Below are 15,924 nucleotides of genomic sequence, written 5' to 3'. Positions count from 1 at the left end.
TAGTCACGAAAGCGAAAGCAAGTTTCTTTCTACGGTTTTTAAAGTCGTTTGTCGTGTTTTGTTGATCCGGGTATTTTGTAATGCACTTCAAAATACAAACCGTAATTTTTAATTTGAGTGCCTATTCTCTTTATGTGTTTCCCTGTTGAATTCGGTACCTTTGTTTTGCTGCTGTTGTGCCTATTCTCCTATTTTAGTTTTAACGTTTAAAATTTCAAGGCGCTGTAAAGCAAGTGGACATTCAAAGTAAACGAGTTTAAGTATATTAAGAATAAATCGGTTGCTAATGAGTCGCAAAGAATTCACATTAGCGCAGTTCAAAAAGTAGTTTCGAGGTGTAAGTGGTAAGAGAAATGGAATTCATCTCTTTGAGCCTGTGATTTTCCCTCAGGTTGGGCAGAGGAACAGGTCGCTCCAGTTCTGGGGCCCAGGCTGCATGTGGAAACTTCAGTTTGCTCAGTGCTGTTTACATAATAGCGTGCGGAGGGAAACAGTCCTCTCTCCAGCAGTCGGGGCGGCAAGTCATTGCAGAGCGTGTGTTTCACGGGAACTGGAAGAGTATGGTGATCCAGTTTAAACATGAATCTGAAAGGAAAGGGATGATCTTTGTTTTAGGTGTAACCAGGTTTAAAGCGTACTTTAAGCGGCTCAAAAGCGCCCCTTTAAGTTTTCTAGTAGTGTTCTTTTAATATTTTATCTTTGCAGTTTTCTTCTTTTTATATTTTAATGTCCACATACTTGATTCCAGACTTTTTCTGGAATTTTCCTGTATTCTATATTGAATCCACAGCATTTTTAATCTTATACATCACCGTGAATGTAAAGCAAGCTTTCGATTTGAAAATACTACAAACTGCATCAGATGGTTTCTCTGGTGCCCCTTAATTTGAGGGAAAAAAAAGTTTTATAAACAAAGAAAATACAGAGAAAAAAATTAATTCTTTATTGAGGAGGCAGGGCAGGGTTAATATATAAATAACATTAAAAATTCTAGTAACATATAGTTGCCCTCAGACTAAGATTTCTGGATACCCAAGCAACACAGAAGTGAATGGCTCAAAACACAGCAGCAGTTAGTAATAAATATAAGTACAATTCTAATTTAATATGTAACTAGGCAGAGTATATTTATACTTAAAAATCAAAAAGAATTAACTTCAAAATCACATGATAGTACAGGATAGAAAACACCATGACCCTCTGTGTAAGTAAGTCTTACAAACAATTTTAGTCACCATTTTACCAAAAAAAAAAAGGTATTGCTGCTCTGGAATGAATACGGTGAAAAGTGACCAGGTATGTTCTAGTACTTAAAGGAATGTCCTGCCCTGACAGGTTAAAAGAACGGAATCTTTTTGGCCTAGAACGGAGGAGACTACGAGGGGAAGCGATTGAAGGGCATTAACACAGTCAACCCATGGCCCTGCTTCAGGGTCATCAGAGAACCACGAACCAGGGAAGACAAGTGGAGACTATGGGGAAGTACCTGAGAGCAGGTGGCACCTCTTTATACAAAGAGTTGTGGGAGTCTGGAATAATCCATCCAGCCATGTTATTGAAGCTGATACCCTGGGTTCATCAAAGAGACAGCTGGATGAGATTTTGAGATTGATGAGCTGCTGGCAACCCTAATGGGTTAAGTGCATAGCCTCCTGTACTTTGTACCCTTTCTTGTGTTCTTAGCTTTAAAGTGTGGGAAACTAAAAAGACGTCTGCCTGTAGACCTCTACACTATGTGCCTTCCCTCTGGCTCCAAGTGGCACCAGCCTCTCTTTGAAGATTGGAAGTTCAATGCACCAAGCCTGTATGACATCGCCATGTGTTGCAAAAGTCAGTACCGATTCTTGACACTGACAGAATATCTTCTCTCATAAAAAAAAATAATCATATGCTCTTTAGTTTGACGAGTGCTCTGCGAAGAGTTTATTTCTCTCTAGCTGCCATTGTTTGGAAAGAAAGTTTTCATTAGAATAAGGATCGTGAACATGACAAGTGAGATGAGGCCTGTATCTTTTTGTGTGTGTATGGTTCCATACATACAGCAGTCCTAATGGTCACAGGTGAAAATAGGGTTTTTGAGTCCATAGTCTTTATTTCACAACTTTTCTAGGGAATTTATTCTTATAGGGCAATAGGACTGTCCTGGGGGCAAGTTAATTAGCTCTGCAGTGTAGATGATTTTATCTAGATCTGGATGGACAGCCTTTTTGAATATGTCTTAAAGTTAGACTACATGTGTATTTTGAATGCATTTGGCTACTTGTGTGTCTGTGTTTCTAAATATTTGGCTTCTTTATGCAATTTTCATCTCCTAATTCCATGAGGAATGTTGGCATCAACATGGAGAGCTGTCCCCATAAATAGGTCTGGCATGACCATTTGCCGTTTCACAGCACTTCATTTTGTTTAAGAAAATGGTGTTGTACGTGTTATAAATGTAACATTTGTTTATTCTGTTTTCAACAAATATTCTTCAAGGTGACTGAAGGAACTTTCAGCATGATGAGCTAAAAAACAGCATGTTCACTTTAATTTATAATGTTTCATGAAGGTTATAAAAGGGAAAGAATGATACAAGAGGAGATTTTTTACTGCAGCAAATGGTACGATAATTGGAAAGATCAAACAGAATGATGTTATTAATAACTAATTGCAGGATGAAAAGAAATATTGTGCATCATTGAATAAAGAGGTTCATTGCAAAATGTGTGCAGCCTTTTACTGCAGTAAAGGCTTGTAGAGCTCAGAGGAGCTTCTGAGTGTGCTGACATGAATGTGTTGTGTGTATGACACTGCAGTGAGTTAGTACTGGGTGAAGAGGTTCACTTCTTGGCTTTGATGAGGCTGTGATAGATGGGCTTCACCACAATGTGCAGGTACAGCGAGCTGTCGATGAGGTAATCAGAGCCCCTGTGCTGCAAGTCAGCCTCGGCCAGGAAGTCCCCAGTCTCTTCAGTGCTCTGGTGGAAGTTGTAGACGTGTCGCACCAGCGCCTTGCCCTGCTGCCGCACGGCCACGATCACTGTCTTCTGGAAGCTGACGCCAGCAAAGTCTGCGCTGGAGGTGGCTGGGGTGACGATGATGCGAGGGTGGCCGTTGTCGGAGCGCGCCGCCTGGATCGCCCCGTGCTCCGTGTACACCGGCCGCAGGCTGACGGGAAGCCATCTTGGGGAGAACAGCGCGTTCCACGTCACCTTCTTGTTGGCATCATGGCCACTGGGGCCCAGCTGGGTCTGAAAGCTCATACTGCGATCATCCCGGGTGGGGTTATTGATCACCCAGGGGGATCCCCAGGCTGCTGAGAGGTAGTTACGGGGTGTGAAGAGACTGCAGTTGACATCAAAATACTTGGCCAGCTGGAGTGGGGAGGCCGAGTGGAACTGGAAGGCCATGTAGAGGAGGTCCTGTATCGACTCGTGGTATTTGAGCAGCAGCGGTGACTGTTTCTGCAGCCGAAAGAGCTGCTGTGGGGGTATCATGGCATAGCGCACCGCCCTCAAGGCATTCTCAATGGTCAGGCCCCCCGGCTGGTTTTGCCCAATCCAGGCCTCCAGAGCCTCGAACAGCTCGAGCTCGCTCTGCAGGATGAGATCCGAGCGCTGCAGCAGAGACAAGAGCAGGTCAGCACTCACCGAGCCCCACTCCCCACTCTGGAAGACAGAGGACAGGTTCCAGGACAGGAATTGCAGGCAGCTGTCCCTCAGAGCCACATCTCCAATCTGCATGGCATAGTGGTACCAGTTGACTACATGCCCATGAGGGGAGTCACTGGCCAGGTGCAGGGTCATGTACTGGCTGAGACCATGTTGCAGGGCCAATACCCTATACTTACTAGCCAGTTTGTGCAGAGGGATCGCTTGCTCCAGCTGTACAGCAATCTCCCCACAGTACATATACCTGCAAATAAAGACAGAGAGTCTGTGTAACAGAAGCAGAATCAGAAGCATGCAACAGGTATTTGCTATTCATTTCCCATGGTAACAGTTTAACAGCTTGAAACATAGATCTCCAGCCATCTGCTCTGGAATGTTTGTCTTTGCAAAGAGGCACTTCAAGGACACTGTAATTCTCTGATCTGCCACCAGGTGGAACAAAATGTTCACAGTAGAGAAAACGGCAGAAGAGCAGAGACTGTGTCAATGCCCTAGTTGACAGATTGTGAGAGATAACTCACATTATCACATCCCCCACATAGAAATATCAAATACCCTATGCAACTTTCAGAAATGCAGTCACAACACAACAAAACTGCACATTTTGACAAAATTTTGCCTAGCTCTTTGAAATAATAAACACAGTACTTACAGAACTTAATACTGACCTTTACAGATATACTGTTTGACAATATTAGATAGAACTTACAGTATGAAGTACTACTGTATCTTAAACCAGAGATAGGGTAAAGGTTAAGCCCTTATTGTGGGCTTAGTGGATATCACAATGTGTCACATAAACCACATTGACAAAGTGATGTTTGGCTTGAAAGGGGCTTTATCATAAGTTAATATTTAATTTATTTAACAGATAACTCTTATGGTTACTGGAATAGATAGATCGTTTCCTGCTTTTTGTTATTTGCCCAAAATCAGCCACTTTGCTCACTGGGATCTCACTCTTCGTGTCCTTCAGCGGAGGTCCCCGGCACCAGGCCCTCCCTCACCTGATGAATTTTTCAAAGACAGCTGCGCAGTCGGCCGGCTCCCGCAGGGTCAGCGTGGAGGAGTTGCGGTGCTCCAGCAGCCCCTCGAAGACTTCGCTCTGCAGGGACAGCACCAGCGAGTGGGCCTGGAACACTTTCACCTCGTCCGAGTGAACTGTCTGGACCCGGAGGGATATGTCGCTGCCGTTGCCCTGAGCCAGCAGTGCCTCCAGTCTCTGGACCAGGATCATGGAGTGATTGATCACTGTCCCACTGCTCTCTGAAGCGCCTTCAAGTTTGAGGGCTGCTGGGATACGACACAGACCACATGAGTGACAACACTCTCCCACTGGCTGAATAACTCAGGGCTGTATTCACAAGAGTCTTTCACTGACAAAAGAAAGCTGTTAATTTCTTTTAAACCAGCCAGAAGCAGCCCTCCTCCAGTAGAGAGAAATTTACAATGGGGGCTCTTGATGTTACCTCCTTGACCTGTTTATGAAAAGCTTTTTCTAAAGAATCATTTTTCTTAATTGGCTAAAAATAAAGCATGCTTAGCATGGACAAAGTGTTCAAGGCCATAATCTATCCAAAGCATGACTTCTGGCTGTGCTCCTAGTTCCAGAGTAATACTACCCTGTAATTTCTGAGCAATGGCGTCTCACATGCAAACTGTGAGCTGCATTTTCATCCCTTTACAGCTCTGGAGATTAAGAAAAGGTCTATCAAGGCTAAAATAGCTTCCTATCCCAAATGTCCTTTATCCTCTTACACCGACAATATGATATGTACAGTATACGATAGTGATAACTGAAACAGTAGCTACCTTGCGGTTAAAAAACAATTCACCATGTTAGCAGTTTGGATTCCAACACTGAATTTTCCTGTTGTTCCCAGTATGGAGATAAGATACTTCAGAATTTATTTCTGTAGCATGTATTTTTTATATTTTTCTGGGGCACTAATGAAATATTGATGATGGCACGAACCCAAGTCTGTGTCCCATCAACCTAGAAAACATGCTCAAGCACATATAGACAAGGAGCTGATGTGCTGGATACAACTTTTTAAAGAAACCTCAGCATATGATTATTCAATGAACTATGCTATTTCACCATTTCCTTTTTGAAAGCGTAGCTGCGCGTTGTTAACAAAAAGGATTGCCAAATGACTAAAGTAAAGGTTCAGTTTTTGGGAATGGGTTTAACAAACATTAACCAAATATGGACAGTGCAACACAAAAAAGAGGAGCTCAGTTTCTATGCACTAGAAAATAAGCCAAAAGGGAGAAAATGATTAGCTAAATATGCAAGTTCTGTAAAGACAAGAAAGCATCTGTCCAGACTGACACTGTATATACACTAACACAGTGCAACTTGCCCGTAAGTTTTTCTGCATTAACAATGTGTGCCAATTAATACAACTGAGCTTGATTGAAAGGTCCCTTGTACTCCACCCAGCTCCTCAAGATAAGATTTTTTGGCTGTACTTAACCCTGCCAGTAAAACGTGTAGTGCCTGACAGAACTTACTATTTTTGTATTCTATTCTAGTCACAAAACAGGGCAATGGCCTACCTCTCTAAAAACAATGTCGTTATTGTTGCCATCGTCTACTCTGCAAAGATTTAACTTGTTAATGAACTTCTTACTGAAGCTACAGTTTCAAAGCTAAAGTTTCAGATCATTAAAGCTATCACATGATATTCATTCTTACTATTCTAGAAATGTTCATTAAATCCAGAAAAACACAACTTATTCATAAAGCAATGTATTAAAAACACATTTTAACTATGGGAATGGAAATGGGTCATGCTCAGATTTATCAGTTTATGAATACAATTGAATTTTGTCTTACATGAAGGATAAATTTGAAATTGACACATAACAAGAAACCCAGGACTAAAATACTTGCTCAATAGTTGCATCTCTACAGCTGCGAGGACTTCAGTCCTGTTTTTTACGGAAAGTGGCACTACTCCACAGGAAGGGTAGTGAATTGATATCACTCACATACTAATTAACAATTGTCTGCTTGGTGAAAGCACCTCACTTATACTGCGACCATCTGCTTTTAGCAGTGAACTAATGAGGCATCAGTGTCCAACTTAGGCTTCTTTGTAAACATCATTATTATGGTTAAGCAAATGTGTTAATACTGCCCTTATTTTTGAAAGGGAAAACATGTTGTCTGCTCTATGATACAATTATTTTTAGCCATAAGTAATAATCTTTATTTTATCGCTACCCTTTTTTTTATATTGCACCTTTCATGTTACATCTTGTCAAGACGTTGCACAGTAAATCACAGAGATATTTTACAATATCAAATTAAACAGTTTAAAAGCTAGAGAACAAATGTGAGTTTGAAGGATTGGAAAGTACTGATTGATTTGCAAGAGCTAATACATGCAGGCCAATCATTCTACAGTCTTGGAGCAATGCTACAGGGATTAAAACAAGGATAAAAATTCAAATTTCAGGAAAACATTTACATTTATCTTTCGTGTTTTTTTCAGGAGATGTCCTGTGCATGTCAAATCAAGTTTATTATTAGTGGGAAGCATCTTTTTGTACGATGATGGACATGCTGTCAGCATGCTAAACAAATGTCAGACCTTGACCTTAGTGAGTTTCCATGCCAAGCTTACAGGGGTACTACCAGCCCTCAGCACTGCAGTGCAAAAGAAGACTGAATGAGGAGTTCTTATTCCTGCGAGACAGGAAGGACAAAGTGACAAAGGAACTAGTGACAAAGTTATATTCACCTAAACTCCACAAGACAATACCCTTCTATGCACTGTGTTTTCACAAGAGAAAACATGCATAGAATTCCAGAAATCAGATCAATTAATCAGAGGAAAGCAACAAAAATACATGAAAAGGCATTTTCATTCAGTCCATGTTCATAAGAAAAAAATGAGTTCTGGGACCCTGAGACTTGGGAATTGTTCGCACTCCAGTAATGTCATAGCAAGGGTAAACCTTCCCACTACTGCCGATCTGCAAATAGACTGGAAAGTGAAATTGAGAAAAGAGGAACTGAGACAATGCTGCAATGCTAATAAGGAGGCAGATCTTTTCTGCCTTTTCAAAGCCTAAGGGCTTGATTTCTAAAGAGATGCAGAAACCAAACCCATTGACTTCTTTGTAGGCTCTTGTGAGTCCATCTCTTTTAAAATGCAGACTTTTTTTTCCCCTTTGGTATGTAACCCTTAGAATTCAGCTATCCCGATCCGAAAGCGGACACACAGACAGAGATAAATAGGGAAAAGCAGAGATAGTCATGAGAAATTATGTTGGGAGGGCATCTTACCTCCTTGGACTGTCATAGTTTGGAAGCAGAAAGCAGTAAAGAGGACCCCCAAGTAGATCTGGGATAAAATCCCTCCATGAAGCACAAAAGCCATTTGTCTCTCTCTTTTTCTCCTTCTATCCCTCCTTTCTTGTCTTCTGCTGCTGTGTAGAATGCTTTAACCCTGGCGCGCCTGCCTGTTCTTTGGGAAGTGGGCTACCCCGTGTGGCTCCAGCTCCCAGTCCGACACTCTTTATGTAGGACGCTGGTCCTTCCAGGCAAATTGCAGCATTCCGGATCCATTGATTGGTGGAATCTGTCAGGGCCGTTGCCATGACAACTACTTTGATTTTGAGTTTCCCTTCCAATGTTGTATCGCATCGATCTGCAGCCAGCTGGGCAGGAAAACAGCTAACCGACTCCTGATAATACAGCTTTTTGTTTCAGGAAAAGCAAGTAAACAACATAATCCTGGACCAGGGGTTCTGTGTTACCATGATGATCATCATTAAAACAAGCAGTAGTGTTATTAGAAATCATTTTCTGCCAACTTTTTACTAATAAAGGAACAGGTGCTCAAAGATAAAAAAGAAAATAAATCTAGCCTGAGCGCTCAATTTAAATAGCTGTTACTTTTTTTCTGACTTTCTCTAAGTATTCTGCTTGCACCCTCTGCAAAACTCACTTGTCACATCTGCTGATCAGGGAATCAGTGTCAGGGACCAGTGTGCTTCTAGGTGCAGTGGTTCTTGCAAGAAACCAATCCAAACTCAGAGAATACAAAAGATCCTCAACAAGGGAGCCATTCAGCCGATCAAAATCATTTGGGTCTATTACTCTAAAATTCTAAAGACAGGAACAACCACCCACCCTCTCAATTAAATATGAAACCCCTTGAAATTCACCCAGTGCAAAGGGACAATTTAGATCAAATCTAACCTGCATCTCTTTGGTGGGTGGGGGCAAGCTAGAGGACTTGGCAAAAGCCCCCATGAATACAAAGAGAACATGCAAACTCCACACACACAGGAGCCCCAACCTAGAATCAAACCCGGGACACTGTGAGTTGGTAGAGCTAACTGCCTTGCCATGATACACAAAATGAGACTCAATACATCAATTTTTTGCTTTCCCTGTGGTCACAGCAAGCTGCATTTTGCATGTGAGCTTTCTATTATTTGCAATATAAGTTCTTCAATTAAAATGAATGGTGCAATCTGAAATTAAACAGTACTGTATTGTACATGCGGGTTATTTGGTGAGGTAAGTCTAAATTTACGTCCACCCTTCACTCTCTCACACAGTGGACCATGAGTGCACTGCGTCATGCTAGTTGTCATTGCTAGTGTCATGATTGATATCTGTGTTTACTTCCATTAATGGTCCATTAATAAAACCCCACAAGACCACACCTCATAATAAGATGTTTTTTTTAATGCCCACCTGGCTTTAGTAAAGCCAGTGGTAACAATTGTGCAGTGTACTGAGGCAGGCCGTTGCCAAGATATGTCCATAAAGTTACTGAATAAGGATTTTATTTTCATCTCAGAAAGTGGCAGAATATTTTGTTCCCTTGAACTTCTAGGAATCTGCAGCATAGTAACAGAACATCTTCTGTTCTGCTCCTTAAATATGTTCCTCCAGACTTACCAGGGTCATCCTGCCAGTCACCCCCCTGAAGCAAACCGGAACGGCTGTAGTTGAGTTCTCTTACTGGGGAGCAGGGGGTAGCCAGAGAAACAGACCTTAGTAAGGTATTGGAACAGCAGAATTCCTTTAGAATTCACTTTGCTTTTATCCTTCATATACTGTATTTATTAGTGATCGATTTGTGCATGTGTAACAGTGGGGAGAATACTGAAGTCTTTACTGAGTTTACTGAGGTTGCATATATTAGCAAAGCAATTTAAATAAACAGTATCTAACAGCAGCAAAATTTAATTAGGCGCAGTAGGTCTACTGACATTTCTGGTTTTTAAAACATAGCTTTGAGCAGTGACCTCACACAGTACAGGGAAAAAATCTTGCTTTGTATTCCTGCTGCTTAACTTGACATTTTAAAAACACATACCTGGTTATATCTTGATGTTCTGACTTCCTTTGTGCTCATTCTTTCCCTATTATCCAATTCATCTGGCAGCACAGCAGAGGGATCACTAAGCAGTGAATTTACATATAGAGGAGATAACCTGAACCCTATCTAACAGGTTAGACTAATTCAAAGGGCACCTTTGATCCCTAGGGCATTCAGATTGGCTGTGTTCTTATTTGGTCTTGATAATCCCTGGCACACTCTGGGTTAAAAGTTTCAAAACATTCCTAAGAATCGGAGCAGGATAAAACTGGGTTTAATTTGGTTTAATGAAAGTCTAATCTGCAGAATCATGCTCCTCATGCTTTTTCCCCCTTTTATTAATCTCAAATGCAGCCCTAACGGCACCTCCAAGCATTTTCTGAAGTGTGACTTTATGTTAAGAGTTTCTTGGAGGAACATATAATCAGTTTCTGTTGTATTTACTTTTTCTCTAACCACCATTCTTTCATATTTGTATTTCCAATTTTCAAAGAGGAAGCCTGGTTTCAAATATTGCAAGTGATTTAAACCTCAAGAGAAAAGTTTGGCACACTGCTTGACTTGTCTTAGATGGAGCCTCGTCCAATATCTTAGTGAGGCTATGTGTCTTTGAGCTAGAAACATTAGTTACTCTTTAAACTGAGAAATTCATGGTGTATTCACAGTGGAGTGCTGAATAGGACCTGATACAAAGCCACAGATCCAAGTAGGTGGTTTAAACTTATACTGCAGATATTAAATGCAGCGCTTCAGGCAGTAACTTTTATGTTTTTGCATGTACATGTGTGTAATGTGCATACCTTTCAACATGAATGTATTTGTGACAAATGGATGTAAATGTTACGCATGCGAAGGAATGACACACACCTCAATTGCAATGCAGTATGCAATATACAGTATGCTGCAGGCTAGAACTGAGTAGCAGTGAAAATCAATACTTTGCTCTCTCTCCTCTCGCGGACTGCTATAAACAGGTCATATGGCGTCATGAAGACAGTCCATTTGGCACAGGCTCAGAATAGTTTAATCTTTGCTTCTCCTGCTGCCGAGCTAACACTCAGTCTATGCATTTCAACTCACTGAAATATCAAGAGACACATTAGCCATGGAGGTAACTCAAGAAGCTGAAATACTAAGAAAATCCTATGAAACATGAATCTATTTTCCACACTGGGAAAAAGGGAATATAAAAAAGTGTGTCCAGATTTTTTTTGTCCTATTTTAAAGTTGTCATGAAAACAAAAATTGTGCTGTGTACTGCAAATCTCACAGGTTATTATTATGCACCTGTTACAAATATGATCAAGTGTGACTAACATGTTGCACAGTGTGCAGGAGCTATTTCTTTTTAATGTAGACAGGTGCAGGGTACTGCATGCAGGTAGTAAAAACAAATTATAAATACAAAATGTGAAACATTGAGTGAGAATTTACTACTTCTTAAGAAGACGTAGATGTTTATGTTGACACATCTTTTATATTTTCTGTAAGCGAGGAAGCAATTAAAAAAGCAAACAAATTGTTAGGACATACAGTATAGTAAAAGCATAGAATGCGAATCAAATAATGTTTTTTTTAAACTGTATAACACACTAGTAAGGAATCATTAAGAATATAATGTTCTATTTTGATCACAATGTAAAAGAAAAAATATTGCTGGAATCTGTCTAGAGAAGAGCAGCTAGATACATTACAGGGCTTAAAGGAGTGTCCCACACTGACAGGCTGAAAGACCTGAACCTTCATAGTTCTGGACAGAGACTACAAGGGGACCTGAGACAAATATTCAAAATCCTCAAAGACTTTGACAAAGTCAACCCAGTGGACGTCTTCCAAACGACAACTGAAACATAAACCAGAGGGTACACGTGGAAACTGTGTGGAAGTACATTTAAAATTGTACCAAGACGTTCTTCTTATACCAAGAGAGCTGCAGGAATATAGAACAAGCGGAACCAACCATGCTTTTGAAGATGAACCCGCTGTCGTAGGTATGTTTCTTCGTTTTCATTTCAGCTTCTTCTGCAAGGAGAACACAGAATTCTGAGTTCTGAAGAAGAGCAAAGAGAAGTGGAAACAAGCTATAATGGTGCATTGAATCTGGCAGACCTACGCAAACCCATGGGAGTTCTGAGGGGAAATCAAAGAATTAGTTTGTGCTCTGAGTCAATGGTAATTACACCCGGCAGGAATAATTGGCACCAGGACTAATTTCTTCATGTTATTTTTATTGTAATGATATTGAATTGCACCAATAACAACCACTACAGCTTTATTTTTTATCGTAAAACTAATAGAGCTGGAAAGATGTAGATGAAGATGGCCCATATATTGTAGAGATGGTTTAATATACCACGCATAAGACATGGATGTAAGGCTGCATTATTGAAATTAGGCAGAACAGGATTACTGAAATGTTTCACCAGTGATCACAAGCTCCATTTTAAGTGTATATATGGATGCAGCTTGCTGCCTGATCTCCTGATCTTTTTCCTTTCATCTTCTTCCCCCTCTGTAGACCTCGCCATCTTTTTTCCTCTTGACTGATACATCCATTTTCTCCTCTTCCTCTGTCAAGATCTGTCAACAGGTATCGCTTGTTACCCATCCCTCTCCTGTTCCCACATTTCCTCTGTGGTGCGCTCCAGCCACTTCTTCTTGAGCAACATCTGCAAACTCCTTACCTGCACAACATCTTGTTCAGGGCCTGGTACTGTCTTGCCTTGACTATTGTAACTCACATATTGTCTCCCTACTGACACTATCCGCCCACTCCAGCTTCCAGGATTCGGAGTCTCACCTTTCATCATTGTTCACAAGCTTTTCCTTGCCTCCTTTTCTGCTACAGGTCTCTCTGTCAATGTATGCCTCTGATTCAGGCTCTGTTTAATTGGTCTCTTACTTCAGAGCCCATTTGTTCTCTTCCTTCACGCCTCAGTGGACTGATCTACCTAGAAGAAACAGGATCATGTTTGATAACTCTTATATTGTACTACGCTAGCGTTTAGTTTTCAAACTCTAAGTAGAACTTGCTAAATTCACATATGAAACACATATTCTTACCATTTCATTGTATGGCCCAATGTGTTATTCTCACAGCTTGTGCCAGCCTTATTGTCATTATCCATCCATCCATTTTCTAACCGCTTTGTCCCATTCAGGGTAAGGGGAGAGCTGCAGCCTATCCCAGCAGGCAACAGGAGCCAGGCAAGATACAACCAGGACCGGACATGGGTCCATCACTAGGAGTGCACAGATACAACCAAACACAGATTCACACCAGGGCCAGTTTTCCCAGAAGACAATTAGCCGAACAGTATGTCTTTGGATTGTGGGAGGAAACCAGATTACCCCAAGGAAACCCTTGCAAACTAGGGAAGAACATGCAAGCTCCCCATGCACCCTAGGGCCCCAGCACTGCGAGGCTGCAATGCTAACACTGTGCCACCATGCCTCCACATTGTCATTTTATTAATTTACTTTTACTGTTTTCTGTACCTGTATAACTGCTCCCTGTACTTACACATAATGTAAATTTCATACAGCTTAAAAGCTAACCTGAATAATGTTGTCAGCTAAACAAGTAAAGATAATACAGTTACTTAAAACAATGGAGCAGGCACAGAACAAAAGTGACCTGGCCTCCCCAGCACAGGCTCTTTAAAAAAAGAATTAAAGGAGACATATGAAATAATTTGATTTTAATACATTGCAGGTGTGGTCTTGCAGAGTCAGGATATTTGCAACAACACATTTAATAGTATCCAAAATGCAAGTATGAACACTAACATTTTGGTTTTTTTTTGAGGAGGACGTTCTTCAGATGCACCAGAGTTTGTTCCTTAAAATGCCAGAGCCCCCAGTTTCTTAACAGTCCTGTTCTGTATTTCTGATTCTTAATTACCAGCAGAGGGCACACTGTTCCTTTTTCCTGACCCCTGTGCTTCCCACTTGTTTCGACAGCTAGAAAACAGGGAGAAATAATTCACTTAAGACACCCGTTTGCTGGGTGTCATTAGAAGACAGTTTGTACTGTATTTCTTTTTATCTGTAATTTCATTTAATAAGTGTTATGACCAAACTCAGTCGAAAAACTTCTTTCATTCTTCATATGTAAAACAAAATCAGATGCTGCGTATCTGATCTCAAACATATCCAAATTGTTTAAGAACCTTCGATTGTTTTAGCAATGTGCAAAACGAAATGCCTAATCAGGTTAACATTGCAGATTGTTTTAGCAGAGAGCAGGTGTGAATGTGTATTAAACTGCCAAGCTTATAGCAAAGTCACAATATAGGTTGAAAAGTGGAAAATAAATAAAAAGTAAATCCCTGTGGAGATTGTCTTCAGACAGCTATGGGAAATCCTCATCCTTCTTTGCACAAATCCAATATACACACATTGGATTCGTATTGATTTCAATTTAGATACGGACTCAAAAACCCTCTCAAGATACCCCCTGCCTAGACAATTACTAATGTAGCTCCCATTCACAAAAAGGTTGACACGCATTTTGGTTCAGTTCTATCACACTCCAAATAAGTCAAACTGCCCAAATTATGCTGCAGCAACAAAAGTTCTTTGTCTACAGTATGTATTTGCTCTTTAGGTGCCCACCTTTACAATTTTTTAGTTCCTTTTAGAAAGGGGGAAGTGAAACACAGCCTGTAAGTTCTTTTACTTGTGCTCCTCCCACTATTTAAACAGCGGAGTTTCGGACAGGTAGAGAGCATGGCATTTATCAGACGTGTTGTGTTTCACGTTGCTTCCCTATCTGAAGTTAAAAGCCTCTCATGTTATTTGTCAGATAAGACAGTCCGCAGCTTGGGCTCGGGCTGGAGAAAACAGCTCATTTTGCAATCTGCTGTGATATAGCTTTTCTAATGCACAGTGGCTTAGGGAGCCTTGGCTCTTTGTCATCACATTTTCTGCGCTGGCTCTCATTGCAAACATCACTAAAGCAGGGCTTTTACTATGGGTCACGGCACCGGGGGATCTGCAGGGCTGCTGCACAAACACTGACACCTAGCATTGCTGGCTTGCTGCAGATCTCCTGCGCATCCCTTGATCTTGTAGTAAGTGCTGTCGCCTTCCAGGTTCAGGTTTTCTGCTAGAGATACTGTACAGCATAAAATGCTGTCAGATTGGGAGATGGGTCGAGCATCCAAGAAGCTGTGAATTCAGATCCAACAAGCTGGGGCAGAACAGTCTGAGCAGAAGAACAGAAGTCCTTAAAATAATGACATCAAGGTTTCTGTAGGCATGTCCTAATGGCAACATAGAAATGAATGCATAGAATGTATACTGTACAAACTGCTTTTAGAAGTCTACAGGGCACCTATAGGTTATATTTGTAGAGGGATGGCCATCAGAATCCTTTCTTGATAAAAGTTTCTGCCATGAATTTCAAATCATCTGCTTTGGTGTCATACATACACTTAATCTCACCATGCTCCTGTACTGTGCTATATTACCTATAGCACAAACTAGGACAAAAGGAGAAACTGACCCTGAATAGCTTATAAGAGATAATCACAGGGCTTTGACATTAAGCAAACCAAATTTGCAAAGTTTGCTTAATTGCAAAATTTGCTAGATTGGGAATAAATGTGCTCAGTTTGGAAGATGTTTGCAAGACACAGAACATTACATTAAATGCATTCTATCACAGGGGCACTGCAAAAAGGAGAGTATGGGGAAAGGAAGACATAATTTACCATTATAATTGTCTGGCTGCTGTAAACACGTCAATTAAAGGGTTGTTGAGCCAGCATTTCTAAGCTCCTTAAAATAATTTGGATTTTTTTTGCAGAGAAGAAACTCAGAGAATCATAATATAAACCATTGCTATGGAAACCTGGCAGTGAAAATAGCTTAATTAGAAGGGCGTCAATCAAGTGAACAGTTATTTGTCAAGT

General features: G+C 40.9%; 1 protein-coding gene across 2 annotated transcripts; it reads right to left on the bottom strand.

The window, feature by feature from the left end:
* Positions 1-920: 920 nt before the first annotated feature.
* btbd17a (BTB domain containing 17a) lies at positions 921-8,187 on the bottom strand. 2 transcript variants are annotated; one of them, XM_088927189.1, is made up of 3 exons: positions 7,954-8,187; positions 4,661-4,946; positions 921-3,897 (listed from the first exon to the last, which is right to left on the bottom strand). In XM_088927189.1, the coding sequence occupies exons 1-3, from the start codon at positions 8,045-8,047 to the stop codon at positions 2,823-2,825; spliced, it is 1,455 nt and encodes a 484-aa protein (XP_088783315.1). In that variant the 5' UTR covers positions 8,048-8,187; the 3' UTR covers positions 921-2,822. The 2 variants fall into 2 exon arrangements, with proteins under 2 accessions (XP_088783315.1, XP_088783316.1); XM_088927190.1 differs by having other exon boundaries at positions 4,661-4,943; positions 7,954-8,160.
* Between the last annotated feature and the right edge of the window lie 7,737 nt (positions 8,188-15,924).

The sequence above is a fragment of the Atractosteus spatula genome, chromosome 11, assembly GCF_055471065.1.
Source record: "Atractosteus spatula isolate fAtrSpa1 chromosome 11, fAtrSpa1.hap1, whole genome shotgun sequence".
In the NCBI taxonomy this organism is placed as follows: Eukaryota; Metazoa; Chordata; class Actinopteri; order Semionotiformes; family Lepisosteidae; genus Atractosteus; species Atractosteus spatula.
The sequence above is the reverse complement of the archived record's forward strand: the minus strand, read 5'-3'. Positions and strand labels throughout refer to the sequence as shown.

What these genes read in the sequence shown, in the direction of transcription:
- btbd17a (XM_088927189.1), bottom strand. Translation starts at nt 8,047, where the DNA reads ATGGCTTTTGTGCTTCATGGAGGGATTTTATCCCAGATCTACTTGGGG. An exon ending in AACTATGACAGTCCAAGGAG is followed by an intron (nt 4,947 to 7,953) that starts GTAAGATGCCCT and finishes GTCGTATCCCAG; the next exon opens with CAGCCCTCAAACTTGAAGGC. An exon ending in GTCTTTGAAAAATTCATCAG is followed by an intron (nt 3,898 to 4,660) that starts GTGAGGGAGGGC and finishes CTTTATTTGCAG; the next exon opens with GTATATGTACTGTGGGGAGA.